Raw genomic sequence first — 26,694 nt, 5'->3', positions numbered from 1 at the left:
CTTCTTCAGATACAGTAGACATAGATACAGTGAAAATCCCAACTCTCTAGAGCACCATGTCAGAATATGAATTTAGACCCAGCTACAAAAGCCTTCTTTTTTTCTATGTGTGGAGAGTTCGTAGCACAATTGGAAGGAAAGCAGGCAGAAGCAGGGATGATTTGTGTAGCCACCTAACAAATGCATTAGTTACTAATAATTAGGTACAGTAATTTTCAGCTTGTATTTTTCTTTTATCATGGGTTCTTATCCTGGCCTTTTTATTAATGTCCCACTTCTCATATTAATCTCTTGGAGCCTTCATGATAAGTATAGTTCTTAGTTACATTAGTCACTGTTTTCAGCAAAATCTGCTTCAGTATAAAGGCAAGATCATAGTGTAAGTGCCAGAATGTTACATGGGCACTTGCTGAGATAATTACCAGTTGGTGTTTTTTTTTTAATCCATTACAGTTACAGAGGCTATGACTGTCGAAACAATTTGTTCTACACACAAACTGGGGAGGTGGTTTACCATATTGCTGCTGCTGCTGTTGTGTACAATAGACAACAACACAACCAAAGACTGTATCTTGGTCATGATGATGATATCCTCAGCCTAGCCATCCATCCAGTGAAAGACTATGTTGCTACTGGACAGGTGTGTATTTATGAGCAATGACACTGGAAATCAGACTGAAAAGATGGATTTTCCCAGTGTATCTTGGATGAACAGGAAAGTCTACTAATCTAGACCAGTGGTCCCCAACCCCGGTCCAGGGACCGTTCCCGGTCTGTAGATCAGTCGGTACCAGTCCGCAGCTCCTCCTCGTCCTCCTCCCCGGCTGCTGCCTCAGGGGCTGCCCTGCCACTCTGCCGCCAGCTCACCTTTGGTGCTCTCCAGCGGCCGCCATGGCTGGGGCTCCCCCTCAGCATGGCACTGCACAGTTGCTGCTAGCAGTGCCCCCCAGTGGGCGGCAGGAAGTCAGGGGCGCTGGTGGGAAAGAAAGCGAAGCAGGGGCTCAGATGGTGGTGGTGACGTCCCTTGGAAAAAGACTACCCTTCCAGGCCTCAGTAAAATTGTCAAGCGTTAACCGGTCCCCGGTGATTAAAAGGTTGGGGACCACTGATCTAGACCAGTGGTCCCCAACCTTTTTATCACTGGGGTCCAGTCAACGCTTGACAATTTTACTGAGGCCTGGGGGAGGGGTAGTCTTTTGCCAAGGGACATCGCTGCTGCCGCCTGAGCCCCTGTTCCACTTGCTTTCCCGCCGGCGCCCCTGACTTCCCGCCGCTCACTGGGGGGCGCTGCCAGCAGCAGCTGTGCAGTGCCGTGCTAGGGGGAGCCGCAGCCATGGCAACCGCTGGAGAGCACCAAAGGTGAGCCAGCGGTAGAGTGGTAGGGCAGCCCCCAAGGCAGCAGCCGGGAGGAGGATGAGGAGGAACCGCGGCCCGGTACCGGCTGATCCACGGACTGGTCCTAGTCCCTGGACTGGGGGTTGGGGACCACTGATCTAGACTACCTATTCATTTTTGGAACCTTCTTTTCTAAAATGTGGGCAACGAAAGCTACTTCCTTTGTGATTAAGACTGCTTACACATGTGTGTTAAAAAGAGACTCATAGCACTTTGAAGGGCTTTGAAATCTCTTTTAGATGTGTGTTTGTACCATGCAAGCAACTCTGTTACTGATGAATGCTGTAAGCACTGACTGGTATTCCACTGTAGCTAACATTCCTTTGAGAAAGACTTCAGCCTGTTTCCTGTTTTATTGATAATTAGAAGATCCATCTTGTTCAGCCACATTTTAAACTTTATGCCACCTTCTGATTTTTGCATGCAGTTTCTATTTAAATTGCTATTTGATTTATTTTATGTTTAGTTGCTTTTATAGATAATGCTTTTGTTGCTCTGAACTGAAAGACGAAACATCAATATTGTACATAAAAATAATAGAGAGTATAGTATCTATATCAACAAGAGAGGAACAGATACGGGAAGGTTCAGAAGAGATACAGTTTGGGGGATGCTGGAATCATTTGATGGTTGAATGTTCTCAAAGCATAAATCATAGAAGTAATTTGTCGGAGTTTGACTAGGGAGAAGCAAAGAGGAATGATGATTTCACATACAGTTCTCTTCAGTGTGTTAATACTGGTCACAAAGATGACCCCAGAATAGAATATAGAAAGGAAGATAGAAAGAAGTCCTTAAAGGCTAAAGCTCAGTGGAGCTATTGCCGAAAGCCAAAGCAAGATGAGAAAGATGAAATTGTAAGACTGGCAGGAAGAACATCCGAACAGAAGAGAGACAACTGAGGATGGACTTCAAGAGGAAAAAAAAATACTGCAGCCAGAGCTAAAAAATGCAGATCAGCACAGAGGGCTGCAGAAGTAGAAACATGAAGATGAATGGCACAAGAAGCACACTTGACCCTGGAGCATGCCTCAGAGGGAGGCCAAGAAGACATGCAAGAATACTGGGAATGCTGAGAGGCCCAAACAGGAGGGAAAGAATGGAGGGAGTGGAACGGAAATGGAAATGGAAATGGAGAAGACTGCAAGGATGAGCATGAAAGCAGGCTTCATACATTAGAAATCCATCCATTAGATAAAATGGTGGTCAGGAAACTTAGATGTGCTTTTGAGAAATGAAGGTAAACCACATGAGAGAGATAGCAGGCTGGGAAAAATTAGGAACAATTTTAGTAAAATCATAAACAAATATAAACACTGTCTCATTTTCTCATTTAGGTTGGAAGAGATGCTGCTATTCATGTGTGGGAAACACAAACACTTAAATGTCTGTCCCTGCTAAAAGGCCAGCACCAAAGGGGAGTGTGTGCACTTGATTTTTCAGGTAAGCAACCACTAGAAGGGAAGAGGGAAACCAGTCTGTTCAAATATTTTTCTCCCTACAACTGATGTCTAATTCAGTAAGTCTTTCCCAAGATCAGTTGTTCTCTGAGGGGATGGGGGAGTGATCTTTGATGTGGAAGTAAAAAGAATCACAAGGCAAAATAGAGGATGAGCAGCCAATCAAGATCTTGGGATCCAGGGAGCTCAGGGCATCAGTCCTGACAAACTCAGCCGCTCAGAATTAGGTGTGTGAGTCTAAAGGCAAAACTAAACGTTCTAAGAAATTAGGAGCTTCCACCAAACTCTGTGGGTGTGCATGTGTTTATGTGTGTGCGCGTATTTGTGTGTTTGTGTTCTTCCCTTTGTGATTTTAAGTGCATGCCATGCTGTCACCATTAAGAAGAAAGTATATTTCTATTTTCTGTGAAGATATGAATGCCAAGCATATACTCTAACCAGTCACTTAGTAGGAATTAAACCTCCTTAAAATTGCTGGCAGTTGGTACTTATTTTTAATTTTATTAAAATATCTGTTTGTCTACCATCTACCAGCTTTCATCACAATAAATGTATCATAATCAGGAGACTTGGTTGCTTTTGCCTCAAGGGACTGCTCTCCTGGAATGATATTACTGTTGACTTGTGTTGATAAAACATTAATGTGTGCCCTCTGGTGGTTAATTGGATGTCTCTTGGACTAAACTTGAAGAGATGGAGAAAACCTTTCATGTAAAGGCTGACTTCTTTTAATCAAAAGCACTCTCAGCCATACCTTTGCTTCTGCTGAAGGGTACCAACCTTTTGATGTTGTGTTTACATCTCAGTATATTTCAAGTGATGCAGGAATGCCTTGGCCAAGATTTCCATGCCTCCTATAGAATATTTGGAGGGTTGTTGACTCGGTACTAGAGAACTCTTATTTTAACAGGATTGGAAAATAAGGGGTTTCTCTGTCTATCCTGTTTGGGGAAGAGGCAGGGTGAATCACAACTTGGTGGGAGTCAGGCAACAATCGACCCTTCTTGCTCCTTCATCACTCCTGCACACAGGGCTCTCTTTAGCATTTGGGCGGGAGGTGCGGGGTTGGCAAGAGATCTTGAGCTATCTAAAAGGAAGAGGGAAATAAAATCCCATGGTGCTTTTATTTTAAGTTTGCTGACTTTAGGGCACAACCAAAAAAAAAAAAGGGAAGAAAAACACAACCCTGCATGAGAAAGGTAACCAAAAACTAGTACAAAGAAAGTGATTTGGACAGTGCAAATGTACAAAATATCGTATGTAATTTAATAATACATTCAAATGTGATAAAATATTTAAAAACAATCCTGTGGGTCAGCATATACCTAATCTCAGTATAAGACAAATTACATATAAAGACATGAATATATGCTTTAAAGTACACATTGACCGATTATGCACAGGAGGGTTAAGCCAGGCCGGCGCTTGCACAGCAGTGGGGCAAATTCCCGCTGACACATGACGTTGCCGTCAGCCCGGCCCCCTCCTGGTCCTGGCCTGCTTTAGGACCTCCAATGCCCTTTTGTAATACGGTAATACACAACACCTTGTTTGGCTCCACGGCACATTGCAGCATTGCAGAGCCGAACGGGACGTTTTTTTCACTTCCACGGTGATGGGATAGCAGTCCCATCAATAACAGTCATTTATATTAATAGAGTAACAGTGCAGTCCTAAGCAGAGCTACCCTTCAGAGTCTATTGGAATCAATGACTTTAGAACAGTGTAACTCTGCGTAGGATGGCACTGTAATGCTACTACCTTATTTATCTTGTTTATCAAAAAGCTTGGAAAACTTTGGAAAGCATGCTGTGGTTAAGATAGGATCTAGTCTGTCTGAGGATAAATCTGGATTTACAATGCTAGGTGGATATCAGGGCTTGCCTTCCAGTTTGCCACCTGTGTCTTGCCATTATCACATTTTAATTCAAGAAGTATATTTTTTGATGTTGCCATTTGTTTTTATATAGCTGATGGGAAATGTTTGGCATCAATTGGGTTAGATGATAATCACACCCTTGTCCTATGGGACTGGAAGAAAGGAGAGAAGATGGCAGCAACCAGGTAAGAATATTCTCACACTGACATAATTTCTGACGTCCCAAATTGCATCCTATTATATGTCCTGTCTGATTAAAATTTGAGGATTCAGGTTCTAGGATTTTAAAGCACTTACATGTCTTGTTAAAACATTTAGGAGATTGCTTAGATCTAGATTGACCTGGAAGCAAAGCAAGTTTCATTATTTGGGAAGAGCAGGAAGGAATGAAAGCATGCTGTGGGAGGGCAGAGAACATGAAAAAGGAGAACAGTTGGTTTTAATAATCCACTTTTCACTACCCAAAAGAGTCTCAGTGGATTACAAACACCTTCCCATCCTCTCCCCACAACAGACACCCTGGGAGGTAGGTGGGGCTTAGAGACCTCTGAGAGGAACTGTGGCTGGCCCAAGGTTGCCCAGCTGGCTGCATGTGGAAGAGTGGGGAATCAAACCCAGTTCTGCAGAGCAGAGTCCTCTGCTGACTCTCATGATCCCCATGCATATTCCTAAGGAACAGGAGGGTTGAAAATTAACAGCATTTTAACCAGATGGGTGATATTTTCCTTCCTGCTGTGCTGGAGGTTCCCTCTGAGTGTATCTGTTGTGCAGCTTCAGTGGTGGGCTTCATTTGATATAAATAGATTTCCAAGCCCCTCCTGTTTCTGCCAGGCCACCTGTTCCACCCCCACTCTCATCTTCCCTATCTGATATTCAATTCAATATCTCCTAGAGATATTTTTTCCTTTTGTTTGCTAAGAGCTTAGCGGTTAACCCAGCTATGGCTGCTATGCTATGAGCTAAGGAGGCAATCCTCTTGAATAGAATGGTACTTCTGAGTGGCTTGTTTAGGCTTGCTCCCAAGAAGCTTTTATAACTGCCTGCAGAGCTAAAATATTGGGGATGAGTTTAGCCAGGAGCTGATTTTTTTTTTAGATACGTGATCTCAGGTCATCTATTAAACAATATTCTCTTGATAAGACAGAAAAGAGAGTGTATTATTGTTCAGACAGATCATGGATCTGAATAATTTTTTCCAGCACAATATGTTAAGGAGGGCTGTAGCTCAGTGGCAGAGACTATATTTTGCATGCAGAAGGTTCCAGGTTCCATCCCTGGCATCTCCAGTTGAAAGCACCAAGCAGTGGGTGATATGGAAGACCACTGAAGACCACTGCCTGAGCCCTTGGAGAGTTGCTGCCTGTCTGAATAGACCTTGGTGGGCTAATGGTCCGATTCAGTATAAGGCATCTTCATGTGTCCATGCTTCCTAGTAATAGGAAGCTAAGCAGGGATCCCTAGTTAGTATTTGGGTGGGAGACTGCTGAGGAAATCCAGAGTTGCTACGCAGAGGCAGGCAGTGGCAAACTATCTCTGAATGTCTCTTACCTTGAAAACCCTACATAGCCTCCGAAACTCATCTACTACTTGATGATATTTTACACACAAATGCTTTTTACTCAGGTATAGTTTTTAAGTGGTTGCAAAATCAGTTTCTCTATTGGGTTCAGCCATTTTTAAAATTTATTTATTGTAGCTATATTTACAATAAGAATTAAAACTTTAATAATTAACAGCAAAACTAATAATAATAATTAAACCAGTTGTCCAAAAGAATAAACGCTAATTTTAAATTCTTTTAAATGGCAACAGAGCAACAATGGATTAAAAATAGATTGAGGCAAAAGTGTGAGCAGTAACGTATCATAGGATCAAAGTCAAGGATAAGACTAATCAACAAACAAACAAAGCAGAAGCACAAAGGTGCCATGGGAGCCACATAGGCTGTCGTGTTCCATGGTTATGGTACCCTGATCTTGATGCTCACATCACATCCACAAGTGGGATCGACCGCAGCAGGCCTGGCTGGGTCTGGAAAGCTTTGTCATCCAGCTATGAGTTAATTGAGCTTCCAAAAATAAGCACAGAGGCTAAGAGAGGGGACTGACTGGAATTTCAGGGTAGATTCAAATGAGTAGCCGTGTTGGTCTGAAGTCCAGTAGCACCTTTAAGAACTTTGTTGGTCTTAAAGGTGCTACTGGACTCTGATTTTATTGTGGAATTTTAGGAGTTATTCCCAGTGACCAGACACTGCTGCATATAGCATACCAAGAGGCTGTAAACCAGCCTTTGTCAACTTCCTTACTGTTGAGAAAACTTTGAAACATTCTTCAGGCTTTGAGAAACACCAGAAGTGGTGTGATCATGCAAAACATGGTTGGGAAGCATAGCTGTGTACGTGTCTACCCAGGGCCCCTCCCCTTCCCACCCCCTCCAGGCCCTTCATTGGCCATTTTTGGGGATGGGTCAACATGGCCGTATATGGTCATATGACCCAGTAAATGTTTAACAAATTTTTAAAATATATATAAAATTAACTCCCACCCATTTGGACCCTTCCTGGACCATCAAAAAACTCCAGTTTCACAAAACCCTGGTTGAGAAAGGCTGCTGTTGACAATCCTGCTGTGGAAATTTGCCATATACGCTTGGGTTTAGATCCTGCCTTGGTTTGCTTATTTTTAAATGAATACTCAGGGAAGGGGCCTGGAATATTCTTGAGAGAATCATACCCCACCTTCTCCCTTCCATGGGGCTACAACTTTGATAACCATTCACAGATCTCCCTCCAGAAGTCTATATTGCAATGATTTAAAGCTGACCCTGCATTGAGCACAGGGTTGGACTAGACATTCTGTATAGCCCCTTCCAACTCTGTGATTCTGTATTCCAGGACCTAGCCAAAGATAACATGCATTAAGCAAGAGCTACCTAGTGTCTGTTGTTTTAACTGCTCTTCAAACTATTGCTTTAATTTCTGTCCTAATTATTCTTCAAATATGTTTCAATTACTTATCACCTATCTGCCTTCTGAGACTGCTTAAATATTTAAAACCTCTTCCTTATCTATCCAGTAGCTTACACATTACCCTTTATAGCTTTCTTTAATTACTTTGACCTTTCCTGTGTTATGTCTTGAAAGTGTTGAAATATAGTGATTTTTCAGTCCTTACTAAGTGCTTCTTAACCCTTTTCTAGACCCCGTATGCTATCACAGGCTAGTTTGTTTAATATATACTTACATTGGGGAAGGTTTTTCATTTTTTAAAAATTAGCATGCCTCTAATATTTAGGCCAGATAACAGAAACAGTTTTGCTTGTCTGATGCACAGATACAGATGCAATAGTCCAGAAATGGTGGAAAGGGCAAATTATCTCTTTAGGGTAGAAAGTACTAGAAAAAAACACACTAAAATAAATTCGAAGACATCATTACTATAATTATAAACCCAAACATTCAATCAAACAAAATGATATATATTAAGACAGCCTGATTTTTTAAAATGAAATCTATGCCACATTCACAAGTTGAACCCCATGTTTACTGAATGAATATAGAGTGGAACCAGATTCCCCCTTTCTGTCTACATGTCCATCAGAATATCTGCAGTGAGCAAATGTTCAATCGTAAAAGTGCATAGGCAGTTTTGTGAGATCAGATCAGAATACCTTTATTGCCATAATTACTAAATTCAGTAGTAAAACTGGAATATATAGAGAGAGATACAATATACACAGTACTAGATTTTAAATCAACTACATCCCTAAATTATTTGGTCACCACTTGATTCATATGCAAAAAAATTGCTCTAGAAACTTCTAACAGAAACATGGCTGTCCTCACAATACTGGCTGAATTCTCCTCATTCAGCCCCTTGCTCACAGCAAGTTTCTCATTTACACCCAATTTACATTTCTTGAAATAGCCCGAGGGCTAGCGATGTTTTAAGAATTTTACACAATCAAATAGTATGTGGGGCAGAGTATTTGAGGGAAAGATGTTAAATTGTGCCCTTTTAGTTGATGGATCATTTAATAAAATAGATTACATACTTTGTCATAAAGCAAAGCAGCCTTTACAAAAGGCTATTTGATTTTCTGACAGCACAATAATGCGTAGCATATCAATGCCTGGAGCTGTAACTTCTGTTCCACATGTATAAGTACAAAAATAGATTAATATTTCCTTGCCATGTATGTAAAGCATGAAGGAGGGTGGAAACATTCTTTCACTACATCGTTAGATCTTGGAGAAATTTTAACTCTCCTCACTTCTATTCACAATATTAACAACGGTTTGCTACTATACTACTCTTAAGTACATTCTGTTGCCCAGTAGAATAGGGATGTGAATGTCTTTGTGAGTCTCTATAGCCACTGGCTGAAACAGCAAACACACAGCCAGCTTCTCAGTGAAGCCCTTGTGATGACTCATCCCCACTGAGCAAAGAGGCATGAACTCTGATGCCTAGCTTTTAAGTCTTTTCTGAGCCTTCTCCTCCAGCATTCTAAGGGAGCTGGTGATACTGGTGAACTAGAGCAGGGGTAGTCAACCTGTGGTCCTCCAGATGTCCATGGACTACAATTCCCATGAGCCACAGGTTGACTACCCCTGAACTAGAGGCATGTTGTTGGCATTCAGCTGCCAGGTCAGAGCTAGAGGACTGAAGCAACCCTGTACCAACTCTTGGCCTCAAGTCAGGGAACTTCTGAACCTCATTACCCTGCCAGTTGGCTGCTATGAAAATAAACAAACAAATAATATTTGTAGATATGGGGGCATATATTTGTATTTTGGCCATGCACCCCAGTACCATGGAGAGCATACATTGTTGGGGCTAAAGATTGAGTGCCCAGGTGCCTTTGTGTAATTGGGTCTCTACTTTCTGCACCATTTCCAATCACACAAAGGAGCCAATCACATACCCTTATTTACATGTAAGGCCTTGCTGTTCTCATTCAGCTAAAGATGCAGCCATTGAAGTAGGCACAATTCCACTTCTCTTAGGGTTGCCAAACTCCATGTGGGCCATGGAGCTGTCCCATATTTATAACTGATCTCCAGATTACAAAGCTCCATTTTCCTGGAAGAAGTGGCAGTTCTGGAGGGCAGAGTATAGGGTATCGCATCCCCACTGAGCTCTGTCCTCAAACTGCATGCTCCCTAGCCACCACCCACAAACCTCCAGAAATTTCCCAAGCCAGAATTTGTAGCCCTAACTCCTCACTACATGCATTTAGAAAACACATGGGGAAATATCTAACGCGTACTGACTGGAGTTTGAAGCTGCCAGACCTCCTGCTATGGTCAGAGACTGCCTATTGGCAACTTGCACTTCCTGTTGCCATTTCCTTTGGTGGTGGGAGAAAAAAATAGCCAATGTTGCACACAATATGATGTCACTCCCAGGGGAAACCCAGAACTGATGTTACAACATTCTAGGAATCTCCCCAACCTCTATTTTTTACCATAGAGTTTTTTGACCATTTCTAGGATGACCTGACATCATTTCTGTTTTTTCCTGGAAGTAATGTCACATAAGAGAGCCTCTTGTGGCGTAAAAATGCTGTCTGAAGCGATGTCCATGAAGTTGGGAGTTCGATCCCAGCAGCCGGCTCAAGGTTGACTCAGCCTTCCATCCTTCCGAGGTTGGTAAATGAGTACCCAGCTTGCTGCTGGGGGGTAAATGGTAATGACTGGGGAAGGCACTGGCAAGGCCACCCCGTATTGAGTCTGCCATGAAAACGCTGGAGGGCGTCACCCCAAGGGTCAGACATGACTCGGTGCTTGCACAGGGGATACCTTTACCTTTAATATCACATAACAGGCCATGTGCCTGCCCGCCATCTCCCACCAGGTGCCAGCCATCCTTAGCTATGTTTGTAAAAACTGGTATATTGAATTTCTGCAGAAAGGCAGATCCACACCCCAAATCAATTACTGCAGTGTTCATATAGTTTTAGCTCTTAAGAGAATCAATTTCCAATAAATAGCTCTAATTTTGTGGTTTAGCCAGAAATTATTTGTTGGTTGTGGATACATTATTTTTCTCTAATATGATGTCATGAATAAGTAAATAAATGTAACCGGAGATGGCTTGGACTATACACAGTTGTTATAATGATAATTTAGGAAGATCTTCCAGGATCCTCAATGAATTTGTGAAGGAACCCAACAGGCTAAATAACAGCACAGCTGCTTCTTCCCAGAGACTGCCAAGAGGCAGATGGTCTCTCCTCCACACATTAACTCTTTCTTAACTGCAGCTTTTCTTCGTAGCTCCTTACTACAAGAGTGAGCAGAAAGAACACTCCTTCCTTTTCCCTCCGTGTTCCCACTAAACCAGATAAAATTTGTGAGGTGATGACATTGTTCCAGATTCAGTTAGATCTCATGAAAATTCTTAGTCAAAAGGTGTTACTGTTTTGTCCTAAGGATAGATCCTTGTGTCTGGGTCCTGGACTGATTCCCTTGTGCAGTTCTCTTCTAACTGTAATGCTGGGTTGTTGCCCCATTTCTCACAGACCTCTGTAGGCTGCACACAGCTGCACTTTAGAAAGCAAACTTTCTAAAGTTTGAACTGCGGAACAGATTATTAATGTTGTGTTGGTGAGCCATAAGGTGGCACGAGTTCAGTCAAGCCTGGGGGTAGGAGCAAATTCAAAAAGACTGAGAGCCTCTAGTCCAACTAAACATGATAGCATCATACCCGATGTGTTAAAATGAGGATCAAGCTGAGAAAGTATAAATGAGGCAATTTCAAAGTAGACGACTGGTGAGTGAGATGAGGAGTTCCTACCCCTCCGTACTTCCTTGAAACAGCCTCCCTTGTCCACCCTTCTGATAGAGCATGGCTGGGAAACAAGAATGAGGAAGCAGAATCCAGAAAGAAAAAAAAACAAGGAGAGGGGGAGAAGATTGACCAATCCCATCTCATAGAATCATAGAATCATAGAGTTGGAAGGGGCCATACAGGCCATCTAGTCCAACCCCCTGCTCCACGCAGGATCAGCACAAAGCATCCTAAGCATCCCTTCCCCTTTTCTCTGCATGAAAACTGCCTCCTTCAGTCTCCTGCCACACAAACATTTTACAATGCTCCAAAATTTCCAGCTGCAGGACAGACTACTCATGCCTCCTTTATTTTCTTTTTTAAATTTATTCCAGGGGTCACAAAGAAAAAATATTTGTAGTGAAATGCAATCCTCATCATGCTGATAAACTGGTGACTGTTGGAATGAAGCACATTAAATTCTGGCAACAAGCAGGTATTCTGTTACATTCAGATTTTAACCTCTTCACCACGGGCCATTCCATGCCATTCAAGAGACCATAAGTTGTTCCCAGGATGTGATATTGGACCTGCCTTTCCTGAACTGCACAGAAATCTGGCATTGCAGGACTGCACTAAACACAGGCATTGGCACTTTATTATGACTATTCAAGGTGCTTGGGTCTATCCATTAGTACAATTTTATCCAACCTTTCCTTTAAAGAGCTCCTGGCAGTGCACATTAGTCTCCCTTCTCCAAAAGACTCTGGTAGGTTGGGCTAAGAGACAGTGATTGCCCAAAGTCTTCCAGCAGTCTTCATGGCAGAATGAATATTCCCACCCAGGCCTCCTAGTTTTTAGTCCTGTACTCTGCTACCACTGGCTTCCTATACCCCTTGCCATGAGAACCTTCCAATTTAAAATGGGAATCAAGGGGAGTCAGTAAAAGAAGGGAAGTATCTGTTTCCTCAGTCTGTGTTTGGGGCTTGATTATCTCAAGCATAATGAAAGAATATCTTCTTACCAATGTGTGGAAGCCTAGATCCAGAAGATGAGTTTATGCCCTTATAATCAACTGAAGGAAGAGATCAGAACTCATTCTACACAAGTTTGAAGAACATCTGTGCAGATTTGTGATCTCTTCCACACCCCACCCCACTACCCTGTTGTGCTTGCAAAAGTCCTATTTTTCAGAGATCCCACTTGGTGGAAATTCCCAGCTCTGTCATCACTTCTCCTGTTTAAGGGATCTTAAGCAGTGTGAAAAACAGAATGAGGGGGCTGGCCAACCTCCTGGTCACAGCCACTGGGGCTCCCATGGCAGCAACCTCACTGTCCTCTCTGGATATCAGAGGCCATCATAGCTCTGGCAGTTGGGCAGTGGACATGCAAATGCAGGCCTGAGTGAGCCATTTGATCCTAGGCATTCTACTGTGTTCACTCTGGTATGAAAAGCAGGCCACTGAACTGTATTGAGATCCAAGAAGGCATTGCTGTAGGGGTTGCTGGTGGAGCATGTGAGTGTTGTGCTTTCTACTGTCAGGAGCAGCTTTGCCACCTGCACTCTATTGTCCTGACCGATTTCCCTCCACCCTACAGGCGATTTGCAAGCTGGAGATCCTGCCATGGGTCTGTCACCTGAGGGCAGTGAGGAGAGCCCAGGTTGCAGTAGCTGCCAGAGCAGCCGAGTAATGACCCGTGTCCCCACGGGGAGGATGATTCTGCCATTGTCATGCCCCCATCTTCACAGCTAGGGTGCTCCTACAACATCCTTGGAACCTCTTAGCAAGGACCCCGCCTACACATGTTTGCCAAGGAGAAGATGGAGTTAACATCCACACTCTTCTTGGTTATCAACCTATGGTGCCCAGTGCACTCTGTGTTCAGAGTACCCCCATGGGGTGCCAGTGGGGCTGATGGGTTATGCTCCCTTATGATTGGGGCTCGTGATGGGAGTCGGTCTCTTTAAGGAGGTATGTGGCAGAGGAGAAGTATTGTTCCTGTGGCTCACCCCTGCCCCTCCCCCTCCCCACCAGTGACGACCACTTGCCTCAGCCTCCTGAGCCCCTCCCACTCTGCCTGCCCTGTTTATCATGCTGCTCCTGCCTCAGAACAACACTGGAATGGGATGCTGCTGTGAAATTGCCACGGATGATGGCAATTTCTCAATCAGCCACTGCATGCTTATTCCATAGGGAAATGAGTGAGGCAGCACAACTTCATCCCAGCTGGCTGCTGCTGCCTAGGTCTGATCCATGCTCCTCCTGTCCTTTGGCCTCCTGGGATCTCTGAGTCTGAAGTGTGCATGGAATGATTTGTATGGCTCTTTTCCACATTTTAACATGTCATGGAGCACTAGATTATAGTACAAGACTATAACACCTATGCATAATGGGTTTATAATAAGTTTCCACTCTTGGCCATTGGTGGTAGTAGTTTTGACCATATGGATAGTCAATCGTTGCTTTCTAAGGTCTTCCTCAATCTGTTTGAGCCATGTTTTCTTGGGCGCCAGTCATTGGATCTTCCATTCAGTTGGTCGTTCTCACCAGAAGAGTTTATGAGGCAGTCTGCTGGTGATCATTTTGCAGTCTTGGTCAAACCATTGCAGTCTGCGCTTTTGGATTTGTTCTTTAATTTGCTGCTGGTTCTCACATTTTGTCCAAATTGTCTCATTTTGATTATGATTGCATAGAGAGACACCTAAAATCTGCCACAGGCATTGCATTTGGAAGATCTCAAGTTTGTTTAGGTCAGGTTTTAATAAAGTCCATGTCTCTGATCCATATAGGAGGATTGGCAGGATTAGTGTCCAGAAGAGATGAAGTTTGGTCTTGAGAGAGATGTTTGTCTTCTTCCAGAGGCCTATTTGAGTGTGGCAAATGCTGATGTTGCTTGGTCAGTCCTATTGTGGGTTTCAGTAGTAGATGACACTTTCTTTTCTTGCACCAATAAGCCTAAGTATTTAAATTCGTTGATTTGCTCATTTTGGTTTCCATTGAGGTATACATTTGTCAGTGATCCATCTGTGGTTATGACTTTTTATAAATGAAATTAATAAATGCAAATTATGACAAAGCGTCAGCTTTGGGCAGTTTACAAATAAAATGGTGCCTGTAATTTTAATTCTGAACACGTGTGCTGCCTCCGTCATAATTTTGGAAACACTCTTTAAATTCTCAGAATTGGTTCAGATAGTACTTTAGACTCCTTTACTAATTCAAAGGTCTTTTCTGCTCATTTTTAACAACTTTGACATTGAACTATAAAATCTTGACACATTATAAAGTCATAAGTAAAAGAGGTCTTGTCTCAGAGGAATCAAGGAGATGATTCCTTTCCTTCCCTAGTCTGTTTGTATGTGTGTAATTTATTTTATGTCGCTGTTCCGCCTCTACAAGGTCTAAAAGGGATAGAGTTCATTCGTTGCTTATGTGGGTGATAACTCAAATAGCAATATTGTAATATTTGTTTTCTCTGCCTTACAATCAGGTGGTGGTTTTACCTCCAAACGTGGAATTTTTGGAAATATTGGGAAACAAGAAACTATGATGAGTGTTTCCTATGGAAGAATAGAGGATCTGGTTTTCTCTGGTTCTGCTACCGGAGACATTTACATCTGGAAAGATATTTTGCTGCTTAAGACCGTAAAAGCTCATGATGGGCCTGTATTTGCAATGCATGCCTTAGATAAGGTATGGTTTATGCCACTACATATTATTTATTTGGTTTTGAGATTTACTGACTATCCATACATGCCTCTTTTCACAGCCTGCTCTATTTATACATGTGATTTAATCTTTGTAACTAAGAGGTCCTTAGAGAGTAGAGGTCCAAGAATTATTAGATAAGTTGTATCTGAGATAATTATTCATTCTAATACTCTGGGCTATTCTGCACATGTATTTGAGCTACTTCAATGTTTTTTTTCCCTTTTCCACACATATTTTGCCCACTAAAGTGGTAGCTTGAATTTGTCCTCAGCTTTCCTTTGGCTTTTTTACAACCACATTTGCCATGAGGTTTTCCTCAAGCCAATTCTGAGTAGGCTTCATTCACCATGCAGGAGTGCTTCATTGACACCCACCCCAAGTCTACATCCAGCCATTCCAACTGATGCTACACAAACCCCGCCTTACCCCTCTCCATTTCGGAGTTCCTTTAAACATGCAAGATTAGTGATCAAATGTTAAGGAATCTGTCTGCACCCAGCAAAGCTCTTCTGGTCAGCCTGGCTGCTAATTACCAGAAAGTCACGTGACCCTCAAACTGACCAGGAGTAGATAGCATCCTTTTCCCCACTATTTCCCCTGCAGTCTGGTCAGTTTCATGCTCACATTGCTTTCTTTAACAGCAATAGAATATTGTTAGATCACTGGAACACTGAAGCTATATTCTTAGCAGGGTCTCTGAATTCCCAGCTTTTTGTGTTCTTTTTTTAAGTCTCTGTCTTCCTGCCTTCATGAACCTCTATGAATTTGTCTTACATTGTTTCTAAGCAATCCAAGGCAATAGTCATTAAAACATTCAATGGAAGTAGGTCTTGAAGCACTTCCTTTTGGTTTCTTGAGCTTACAACAAATCTGTTTTATTTGATGACCTTGAGTTGCAGTGTTTTGGCAGACTGAATAATTTCTTTCTATTTATTTTCTTTACTTGGTTCATAATTTTCCAAACTACTATCATACTTAGGCCTCCCTTTCCTAAATTGAACTTCTTCATACTGTTATTTTCTGTTTCCTATACTTTCTTCAATTCAAGAGCCAGCATGGCATAGTGGTTAGGAGCACTGGCCTCTAATCTGGTGAGCCGGGTTTGATTCCCCGCTCCTCCTCTGCATGCAGCCAGCTAGGGGACCTTGGGCTCATCACAGCACTGATAAAGCTGTTCTGACTGAGCAGTGATATCAGGGCTCTCTCAGCCTCACCTACCTCACAGGGTGTCTGTTGTGGGGACAGGAAAGGGAAGGTAATTGTAAGCCGCTTTGTGACTCCTCGTGGTGAAGAAGTGCAGCATAGAAGAACCAATTCTCTATGCGGTCCTACCCTTGTCTTTGACGCAGAAATTACAACTGGTTCAGAATGCGGCCATTGCTGAGGCAGCTGCACTGGTTGCCAGTCTGTTTCCAGATCAAGTTCAAGGTTTTGGTTTTGACCTTTAAGGCTATATGCGGCCTGGGTCCTACTTACCTACAGAATCGCTTACCTCCCAGTGCCCCCCGCAGGGCACTTCGCTCTGTGGGTATGAATTTGCTGATGGTCCCAAGGCCTCGGGAAGCGCACCTGGCCTCAACCAGCACCAGGGGCTTTTCGGTCCTGGCCCCGACCCGGTGGAATGAGCTCCCAGAAGAGCTGAGGGCCCTGTCAGAACTCTCTGGGTTCCACAAGGCCTACAAGACGAGCTCTTCTGCCAGGCATTTGGTTGAGGTCGGGTGTGATGAGTACCGGGGAGTGATATCAGGTTCCCCTCCTCCCTTGGCTCCAGACTTAGGTATTATACTGGCCTGGACCCGCCTATTAATCCACCCTTAGTTTTCTAGTTTCTAGTTTCCTTTTATCTCCAGCCTCCCAGCCCGAACTGGGTCAGCTGCATGTGCAGTTGGGACAAGTTTTGTATTAATCTGCCATCTTGGTTTTATGTATTTGTGGGACTTATTGTTAATGTTCAGATATTTTAAATGGTTATGTTTTATAGATAGATGTTTTATTGTATGTTGTGGACCGCCATGCGTTGGCAGGCCTGGGATCAGCAGTATACAAATTTAATTATAAATATAAATAAATAAATTATATTTCCTATCTTTGGCTCCCCTGCTGATCATTTTTTAAATATATCTCCAGATACATGCAATCAAGCTTTAGATGAGGGGCAACAGATGCTTTTCCCACCCCCACCTCAGAATTCTACCTATAGTTCTAATTACATCCAGTAGATTTTCACCAGTTCTTGGTATACAGTATTTCTGAAAATTATTATTAATATTATTTATTAGATTTCTTACCCGCCACTCTTGAGAATGTCACACAGCGGGTTACAAAGAAAAAAATAAAACCCACATCGATTAATATCTTAAAACATTGGACCACTAAGATAACATACTCTGGCAGCAAAAACATTAAACTCCATTCTATATCCCCCCTCATCCTAACCCTCTTCCCCCCCCCCCAGCACCTCAGGGCATAATTTCCCAAGTTTCTAACTTGAAGGCCCTGGAGTTTAGTCTCCTACTAAAAATTTGACCACTTAATTACTTTCCCAAAGTCTTGTTTAGAGCATGTATATATTCACCACGTCTCAACTGTACTTTAGAGCAGCGGCCCCCAACCTTTTTCGGGCCGGGGACCCATGAGGGGGGGGGAGGGAGGCCCGGGGGTTGGGGACCCCTGCTTTAGAGGATTATTAACATATCTTTTATGAGTTGTAACAATTACACCAGGCAAGCAGGTTCTTATTCTTGAGGATCATCAAGTCTATAGAACTGTAGAAATTTAACATATCTGTGGACATAGGAACATAGAACCTCTTGATTCTAGAAGGACATGAAAGTGCCTTTGAAAATCAAACAGATGCATTGAAAGGGATAGTTTGGCTCTAACTGCAGCTAGAAGAGGTGTTCTCAGATGTTTCTGTTAAAGACAGCTGGAATGATCTACAGTACTTTCCTGTTCTGACTTTTAATACACCTTCCTATTCTCTTTGACCCTGACTCTTTTGCTTTCTGGCTAACATAACTATAAATGGCAGGAGCATCAGCTCTCCCTTTTAGCAAAGAAACAAGAACCCTGTCCCAAGTGCAGCTGGCAACTTTATTAGTGTGTCCCAAAGCAAATCTGACCAGGATATCTTCCGTTTCGTTACCAGAATTTAGCCACTTCCTGTACATACTTAATTCTGCATTATTGTTTTAGCACTTACAAATCTCACTGAATACAATGCATCTCTTCTCAGTATCAAGTGGCCCCTTGGTGTTTAGTACTTGTAAGGCTATGTCCAACAGAAATGGAAATGTTCACAGCGTGTGAAACATTTCCCTTTGTAATTAAATAGCATGTAGGTACATGGTTATTTATTGATTAGGTACAGGGATGGACTGAAAAACAGCCCTGGACAAGGGTCCTGCCCCCCCCCCCAATCTGGCTTTGCCCCTATAAAGGAGGGAAGGAGGGAGAAAGAGCCACCCAGCCCTGCACCTTGCACAGCTGACCATATGCAGCTCTGACTTAGAATTCAGACACTGCCATCTGCTGCCATCTGTACGGCTCTGCTAGCTTGGCATGTCAACTCACATTGAGAGCGGTCTTCCCCAGCCTGGGCATGGCTTATGAGGACCGGGAACCATCTTCCCCAGACTGTACATGCCCTCCTACCCTGGTCTGGAGCATCCCAGGGGGGTGGGGATGTGGGGAGGGGAATTCCCCAGTAGCTATAATAGCCAGCCTTCCCCTGTTCAGGTGAATATGTCAAGTACATCTGAAACTTGTGTTTTCACAGGGCTTTGTGACAGGTGGGAAGGATGGTGTGGTGGCTCTTTGGGATGATACATTTGAGAGGTGCCTGAAGACATATGCCATCAAAAGAACAGCACTGTCTCCTGGTTCTAAAGGTATAATTTCAGCAAGCCAAAAGTGTTTGGGAAGGTAGCTGCCTTCTCCAGAGTTCCTCTACTGCACTAAAACACTCAAACTGCAGCATCCTAAGAAATCTGTTCCTTCTTCCCGGGCTACTGCCAATAATTCATTATGCTGAAAGATAAAAGCTAAACATTCTAGCATGTGCCTCTGAACTGGTTTTCTACTGACTGGAAACATCTGGCCACTAATGTGGCATGCATTTCCCTTCTGAGTGCCACACACTGATGTGGTTATGAGAAGACAACGATGCTTCAAGTATCCACCCAAAAATGTATTGTCAAACATTTGTGTATCGTAGAGAGATGTTCATCAAGGCAGTCAGTTTCTTGCTGAGCAGCTTCCTATTGAGGCTTGAACCCCTTTGAAAGCTTCCAGCCTCAAGGAACTTTTTAGATACATTTGCATGGTCAAGAAACACTCTCTTGATCTTTTGTCCGGTATGTGATCTGTAATGCAAATACAGGTTCTCAATGGAAACAGAATCTTTGTGTTTCATTCATAGCAAGCAACCCGGCTATTGCCACTGCATTTACACTTCTGCTCAAACTACTTGTGATGGCAGCAGATCCTTATGCTTAAAGACAGTGCGTGAATAAGGGGAGCCCATTATTCTTGTAGCTACTGTGTCCTTCTCTGCAACCCCTCTAATTGCCTTTCTAGGCTCTCTTAATATGGGAGTCCTCCAGTTTCCTACTGGAAGAAGATCCAGTTTAAAAACAGTGAAGTCTGTTGCCTTTGCATGTGGTTGGAGCCAGAGGCAATAAGAGGGTGCTTTGTTTCCCTTGTGAATCTCTGTTCAAGCTTCAGCTGGATGATGCTGGTGGAAAATGCCATCCAGCGGACTTACGGCAACGCCACAGGGTTTCCAAAGCAAGAGACACTCAGAGGTGGTTTGCCATTCCCTGCCTCTGCATCATAACCCTGGTATTCCTGGGAGGCCTTCCATCCAAGTACTAGCCAGGGCCAACCCTACTTCGCTTCCAGAGCAAAATGGCATTAGGAACTCATGTTTAGCATAAGGGGAAGAAGAGGGAAGACACAGAGCTGCTGTTAATGACCAGTTAAGCCTTGCATAAGAATGAGCTGTTAGCTTTCATTATTGAATGCCGAATGCCCTTATTATTGCATTATGCTGCAAACCTTAACTAAAAATACTGAGGTCAGATTTCTGAGACCACAGTTATTCATTTGGTCAGGACTTTTGTTATTGTTGCTGCTCTGAAGGCACACCTGACTTCTGGTTACCCCACAAGGTTTTCAAGGCAAAAGACAGTCAGAGGTTGTTTACCATTGCTTGCCTCTGCATAGCAACCCTGCACTGGCGTGGCTTAGTGTCCGAGATCTGGTGAGATCAGGCTAGCCTGGGCTCAAACATAGTATTAAACTTCTCCTTCATGCTTGTTCTCTGTCACCGGTGCAGCCCATGTGCAAAGTGCACTGCCATTACAACAACATGTTTGACATGCTGCAATTTTGCTTGCATAACGATTGGTCTGTAAATTGTAGCATATGATGAGACTTTTCATTTGGTTGAAAATGAATAAATGCCAATAAAGGTGTACTTCCCCCTGTACCTCAATCTTCCAGGATTGCTGTTGGAAGACAATCCATCCATCCGGGCCATCACTTTAGGACACGGTCATATACTGGTGGGAACAAAAAATGGAGAGATTCTTGAAATTGATAAAAGTGGCCCCATGACTCTTCTTGTGCAGGTACTGTGGCTTGTCTTGTATACTAAAATATACCTGAAAAAGACTCAGTGCACTCAGCATTTCTATGATTGCTCACTTATGCATGTGTTAATGTAATTGATTTCCATCCTGCCTCTACTATAAAGAGTGGCTAGGGGTGCTGACTTCTAATCTGGCGAGCCGAGCTTGATTCCACGCAGCCAGCTAGGTGACCTCGGGCTCACCACAGCGCTGATAAAGCTGTTCTGACCGAGCAGTAAGATCAGGGCTCTCTCAGCCTCACCCACCTCACAGGGTGACTGTTGTGGGAAGAGGAAAGGGAAGACTGTTGAAGGCACTTTGAGACTCCTTCAGGTAGAGAAAAGCAGCATATAAGAACCAACTCTTCTTCTTCTTCTAAGAACAGATGATGTTCAAATCTGCTGGCAAAATTAATAGGCTTGGAAAGTAAGACATTGCAGAACAGACATAGACAAGTTGAGGTGGTGATCCAGGATGGAAAAGGAGGCACAAGTTCTTCCCTCTTAAAAATATTTGGTCTCACCTTTTGAAGAAGAAGAAGAGTTGGTTCTTATATGCCTCTTTGCTCTCTCCGAAGGAGTCTCAAAGTGGCTTACATTCGGCTTCCCTTTCCTCTGTGAGGTAGATAAGGCTGAGAGAGCTCCAATATTACTGCTCCATCAACAGCTTTCTCAGTGCTGTGGTGAGCTCAAGGTCACCCAGCTGGCTGCATGTGGGAGAGTGCAGAATCAAACCTGGCTCATCAGATTAGAAGTCCGCTCCTAACCACTACACCAAACTGGCTTTTGTCTTTTTGTTTAGCAGAAGATGGTTTCAGAACACTGTGCTGATTGTGTTCTCTACTGGTGGGAAATGAGGACTCAGGCAGAATGTATTAAATGGATATTTTGACTCCCCAAAACATTATTTATTTCCTCCAGAAGTGGAAAAGAGGGGAAATAAGGAGGAATAGTGGAGACAAGGGATCCTGTTGATTTGTAGTTTAAAAGTCCAGAGGAGAACCAATGTGGTATAGTGGTTAGAGCAGGGGTAGTCAGACTGCGGCCCTCCAGATGTCCATGGACTACAATTCCCATGAGGCTCATCTGGAGGGCCACAGTTTGACTACCCCTGGGTTAGAGTGTTGAACTGGATCTAGGAACCTCAGGTTGGAATCCACATTCTACAGTGGAAGGTTGTTGGGTGACCTTGGGCCACTCACACACTTTGAACCTAACCTACCTCATATTCACCGTTTATGCACTGGAGGTTTCATGCCGGGCTGCAGGCTGGAGTTTTAGTCATGGCAGGTTGCCCCACCTCTTCCTGCACACACACGGGGGAGCATTTGGCCCGGTGCACCTCATCCACCCCCGATTTGTGCTCCTGCATGGGAGCTGGGGCAGTGAAGTTCCCGGTGCATAAACGGACATTGGGAAGATAAACGGGAAGAGAAGAGAACAGTGGAAGCCATTTAGGGGCCCCATTGTGGGAGAGGCAGGATAGAAATGAAAGAGAGAAAGAATAATAAAGCAGAAAACATTCCTTGGGAATTTTACTGACTTAGAATTAGGAAAGGATTATACAAACTTTTTTCCTTTACTGTACCTCTTTCTTACTGTACAAACAGGGTCATATGGAAGGGGAGGTCTGGGGTTTAGCAGCTCACCCTCTCTTGCCTATTTGTGCAACAGTGAGTGATGACAAAACTCTAAGGATCTGGGAACTTTCCTCACAACACCGTATGTTGGCTGTAAGAAAACTCAAGAAAGGTAATGCTTATTTAACAGTATGTGTTGTCATTGCAGATATTTTTAATTACATCTTTCCTCAGTTACATCTTACAACAGGCCTGCACAATTTGTGATCCAGAAGAGTAGCCAATCACCTGCAGATGATCATCCACTGGGATCTCAATAAACCTCTCGGTTTGCTTGTTTTCACTGTGGCCTATTATGCATGGCCGCTGAAACGGCAGCATGGAGAATGCAGAGGACGAAGAAGTGAAGCAAACTGCTTATGCACGGGACAGAAGGCAACGGCGGCAAAACCCAGAGTATCCGATTATGCACGCGGCTTCTCTGGAGCCGCTTCTGGTTGCACCCTGGTCCCGGGAAGCTCCACTTTCTTCCGCATCTCACTAACGCGGCTTTTTTGCCGGCATACGTTGACTCTGCGCCCGGTTGCTGCCTGCAGCGTGCATAATTGGTGATTTTAGCCACCGCCACTCCATCCCGAATGTGGACCTTCCACTCCGTGCATAATGGGCCTGTGAAAAAACAATGGATTATGTGAATACCTTGGCAGTCCTAGATACACATCTAGTGGGCTGCATTTCTACTTGATGGATTGGGAGTTGTACAGGCCTGTTTTAAATATATTAACAGATTGGGATTCATACAAATTATATTAGGATATAAGGACTTTGATTAAAGCCAATGATTTCTCTATGGTGATTAAATAAGTCCTTGGAAAAGTGAAAATTGAACCATTTTGCTACAATTCTTCTGGACCATGAATTCATTACCCACTACAGAGAACTTTTAGAACCACTTACTTGGTTAGCCAACAACCTCCCCTCAGATAGAAACAACTGGGTTTCCCCCCTTCAGAATGTTTTTCCTTGATGCTCATAGAATCATAGCTTTTGAAGGGGCCTCCAGGGTCATCTAGTCGAACCCTCTGCAGAATGCAGGAAACTCACAAATACCTGCCCACCCACAGTGACTCCAATTCCATGTCCAAATGATGCCCCCCATTTAAAAAACCAAGAATCCCTGTTCAGCCTGATCTGGAGGCCTGGATAAGCCTGGATAAGCCCAGCATAAGAAAGTTTTCATGTCAGATTCTTGGTGGCAGAAGTAATTGAACATGCATTTCTTTATCTCATGCTTAACATAATCATGGAGACCTTGGAAACACACAGTCCCTTCTGATGTTTTATTTGGGGTTAGGGGGTTGCAGAATACTCGCGCAGACAAGTGTAACTAGTTTAAATGTTGGAATACCTGTAACAAACAGAAGCATGAGATCAGTGGACTAGCATGCCTCTACATCAGGGGCAGCTGATGTGGCTCTCCAGATGTCCATAGACTACAATCCCATGAGCCACTGCCAGCAACATCCTGGCAGGGGCTTGTGGGAATTGTAGTCCATGGACTGCAGGAAAGTCACAGGTTGGCCACCCTGATCTATATTCATATTACTTATGAACAGTTTTAACAGAAAGTAATTGTTATTTCTGAGACATTTCTGTACAAGGGATTCCATTCATCTGCATTGCCCTTTGGCATCAAATTTCTAAGTAGAAATAATTTAATATCTTTCCTAGGTGGAAGATGCTGTGCCTTCTCCCCTGACGGGAAAGCCTTGGCTGTGGGGTTGAATGATGGGAGTTTTCTGGTTGTGAACGCTGATACTGTTGAAGATATGCTCTCTTTCCATCACAGAAAGGAAATGATTTCTGACATCAAATTTTCTCGAGGTGCAGGAGAAATTAGATTTTTTTTCATGAAAGACTTAAAATTAAACATTGAGGGGGAAATTAACTTTTGGCAACTGTTCTCTAGGATTTATGCTTAAATAAATGTAAAGGGTTTAATGTTGGATTGGGGGGTGCATTTATAAAGTTTGATCATGTGCCATCATTTTCTGATATGTAAAAATACATATTATATATCCATCCACTATTCTCACAGTAGGTGAAACATAAGCCACATCCCAACCATTAATTCTACTTTTTTCTTCACCATGTTCAGTGCCATCAAATAGCTTCGAACGTATGGCGACCCTATGAATTAGTGACCTCCAAAACACCGTATCAATAACAGCCTTGCTTGAGTCTTGCAAACTGAAGGCTATAGTAGGAGCAGTTCAGTAATGCAATCCATTGCTGAACAAGGACTCTCCCTTGCTGTAGGTTTACGTGCAGGAGCTAGACAGCCATCTTTGGGGGCAGGGAATGCTCAAGCTTTTCATTTCCTACCTTCAGTTGGTTGGACTAGATGGTATTTATGACCCCTTCCAACTGGGAAAGTGTCATTTCAAGTGTTTATCATTCATTTTCAAGGCATTTGTGTTGTAAGCCACGCCAAGCCCACTTGCAGAGACGGGTGGTCTATAAATCTGATGATAATAATAATAATAATAATAATAATAATAATAATAATAATAATAATAATACATTATATGACAAATTAGCAAATGCCATGTCATGTTTACCAGTGAATACCGTGAGCATCTGTCTCTTGCAGATTCAGGAAAATACCTGGCAGTGGCTTCTCATGATAATTTTGTAGACATTTACAATGTTCTAACCAGCAAAAGAGTTGGCATCTGCAAAGGGGCATCCAGCTATATCACACATATTGACTGGGATTCAAGAGGTAAAAAGCTTTGAACATCTCCCTCACTGTGAAATTAGATCAAGCAAGATTTGTAAGTTCTTGAAACATTGCTAAAAGAGCATAACCTCTGACTAGTGATTATGACAAGACAGAGAAAAAGAACATGTCTATCTGTGGGTGGCAGTAGTTATCTCTTAGGCCGAGAGGACAGCCATATGGAGATGGGGCAAATCCCTGTTTTATATGATGTTGCCGCCAGGCTGCCACTCTCCTTGGCCTGGCACGGATTAGGCCTCAGAAACCCTGGGCTAAGGGAATGGGGATGTTTCCCGTAGGGATGCATTTGAAAGGTATCCCATTAAAATGTGTCCCCCATGTGGACACGGACTGCTGCGGAGCATGCCGCTCTGCAGTGATCCACTGCCAGCAGTCAGGTGCAGCTGCCACCATGCGGAATCAGCCATAGCTACACATCTTCAAAAATTATATTTACAGAGAAAGAGAATCAATTACCTGCTTTGTATGGAGAGGGCATTAGATACACATATCTGCTTCTAAGCAAATACTTCCCTCTTCAACCGTTGGTTTACGCATGATGCCATAATACTGACATAAAGTGTGGAACTCTTATGGGAATATAAAGAGAGGTTTCTTAGATAACAAAGTATTAGCAGTCAGCACTATGCACACCCAGCATCTGTTTTAAGTTGGTAGGTTAATTATTTTACCCCAAAAATCAGTCTTGGACAATAAAAAGTATGCTTGGTCCGAACACAGTAAAAGCATTTCCAAATCAGCTTTACCACTCTGTGGATTGGATCCTCTTTGACTACCAAAAAAGGCTGTGCTGATAATCAGGGGAGCTTCATGAACAAAATCACCATGGGATGAATATGGAGGGGAACTGGGCAAGATTTCTGTCTTCACCCTTAGGGAAGCCCTAACACTGTCTTTAGAGCAGAGTGTATTTATCTTTGTAAGTGCTCAATACCTAGGTTTCAGTGTTTTAGTTAAAAATAACTGTAAAGGGATTTCATTGTTACTTTGTCATAACATATCTGGATTTAGTACCGTCTGTTGAGCCTCTTTGTAATGCACTCTTTCTTTAAAATCAAGGGAAGCTATTGCAAGTCAATTCTGGTGCCAAAGAACAATTATTTTTTGAAGCTCCAAGAGGAAAAAGGCATATAATAAGACCCACTGAGGTAGGAAGGAAATAAGCAGTTTGTTAAATGGTTACATGCATTACTACCCACGCTTTTGACATTTATATAGTATTTTTATTATATTCATACTCTTTGACAGAATTGCCTAATGTATAAAGATGCTCTGTTTGATTTTCTTGCCAGGTTCTCTGAGTTGTCTTATAATAGGCTCTCCTTGCTAATGTAGTTGTCTGGTGCCTTATGTGAGGGAGCCAGAAAGGTACAAGAGGCAGAAGGAAGAGCCGTTTAGGACTTGATGAAATGTTAATGGTTTTGTAGAGCTTTTCCCCATTCTTCGGTGTCTTAGCTTG

The 26,694-nt window shown here is 43.1% G+C and overlaps 1 protein-coding gene across 10 annotated transcripts in view; it reads left to right on the top strand.

Moving 5' to 3' along the window:
• EML6 (EMAP like 6) overlaps positions 1-26,694 on the top strand; it is a 176,385-nt gene that overhangs the window by 95,393 nt on the left and 54,298 nt on the right. For 9 of the 10 annotated variants that reach the window (XM_077334010.1, XM_077334001.1, XM_077333980.1 and 6 more), the window contains 11 exons: positions 454-640; positions 2,733-2,838; positions 4,826-4,919; positions 11,903-12,003; positions 15,000-15,202; positions 18,999-19,110; positions 20,726-20,853; positions 22,463-22,604; positions 24,164-24,316; positions 25,086-25,217; positions 26,295-26,383. In XM_077334010.1, coding sequence (XP_077190125.1) covers positions 454-640; positions 2,733-2,838; positions 4,826-4,919; positions 11,903-12,003; positions 15,000-15,202; positions 18,999-19,110; positions 20,726-20,853; positions 22,463-22,604; positions 24,164-24,316; positions 25,086-25,217; positions 26,295-26,383 — 1,447 coding nt within the window. The remainder of the gene's footprint in view (positions 1-453; positions 641-2,732; positions 2,839-4,825; positions 4,920-11,902; positions 12,004-14,999; positions 15,203-18,998; positions 19,111-20,725; positions 20,854-22,462; positions 22,605-24,163; positions 24,317-25,085; positions 25,218-26,294; positions 26,384-26,694) is intronic. The other variant, XM_077334021.1, reaches the window with a different exon arrangement.

The sequence above is a fragment of the Paroedura picta genome, chromosome 1, assembly GCF_049243985.1.
Source record: "Paroedura picta isolate Pp20150507F chromosome 1, Ppicta_v3.0, whole genome shotgun sequence".
NCBI lineage: Eukaryota > Metazoa > Chordata > Lepidosauria > Squamata > Gekkonidae > Paroedura > Paroedura picta.
This window is presented reverse-complemented; position numbering and strand designations above follow the sequence as displayed.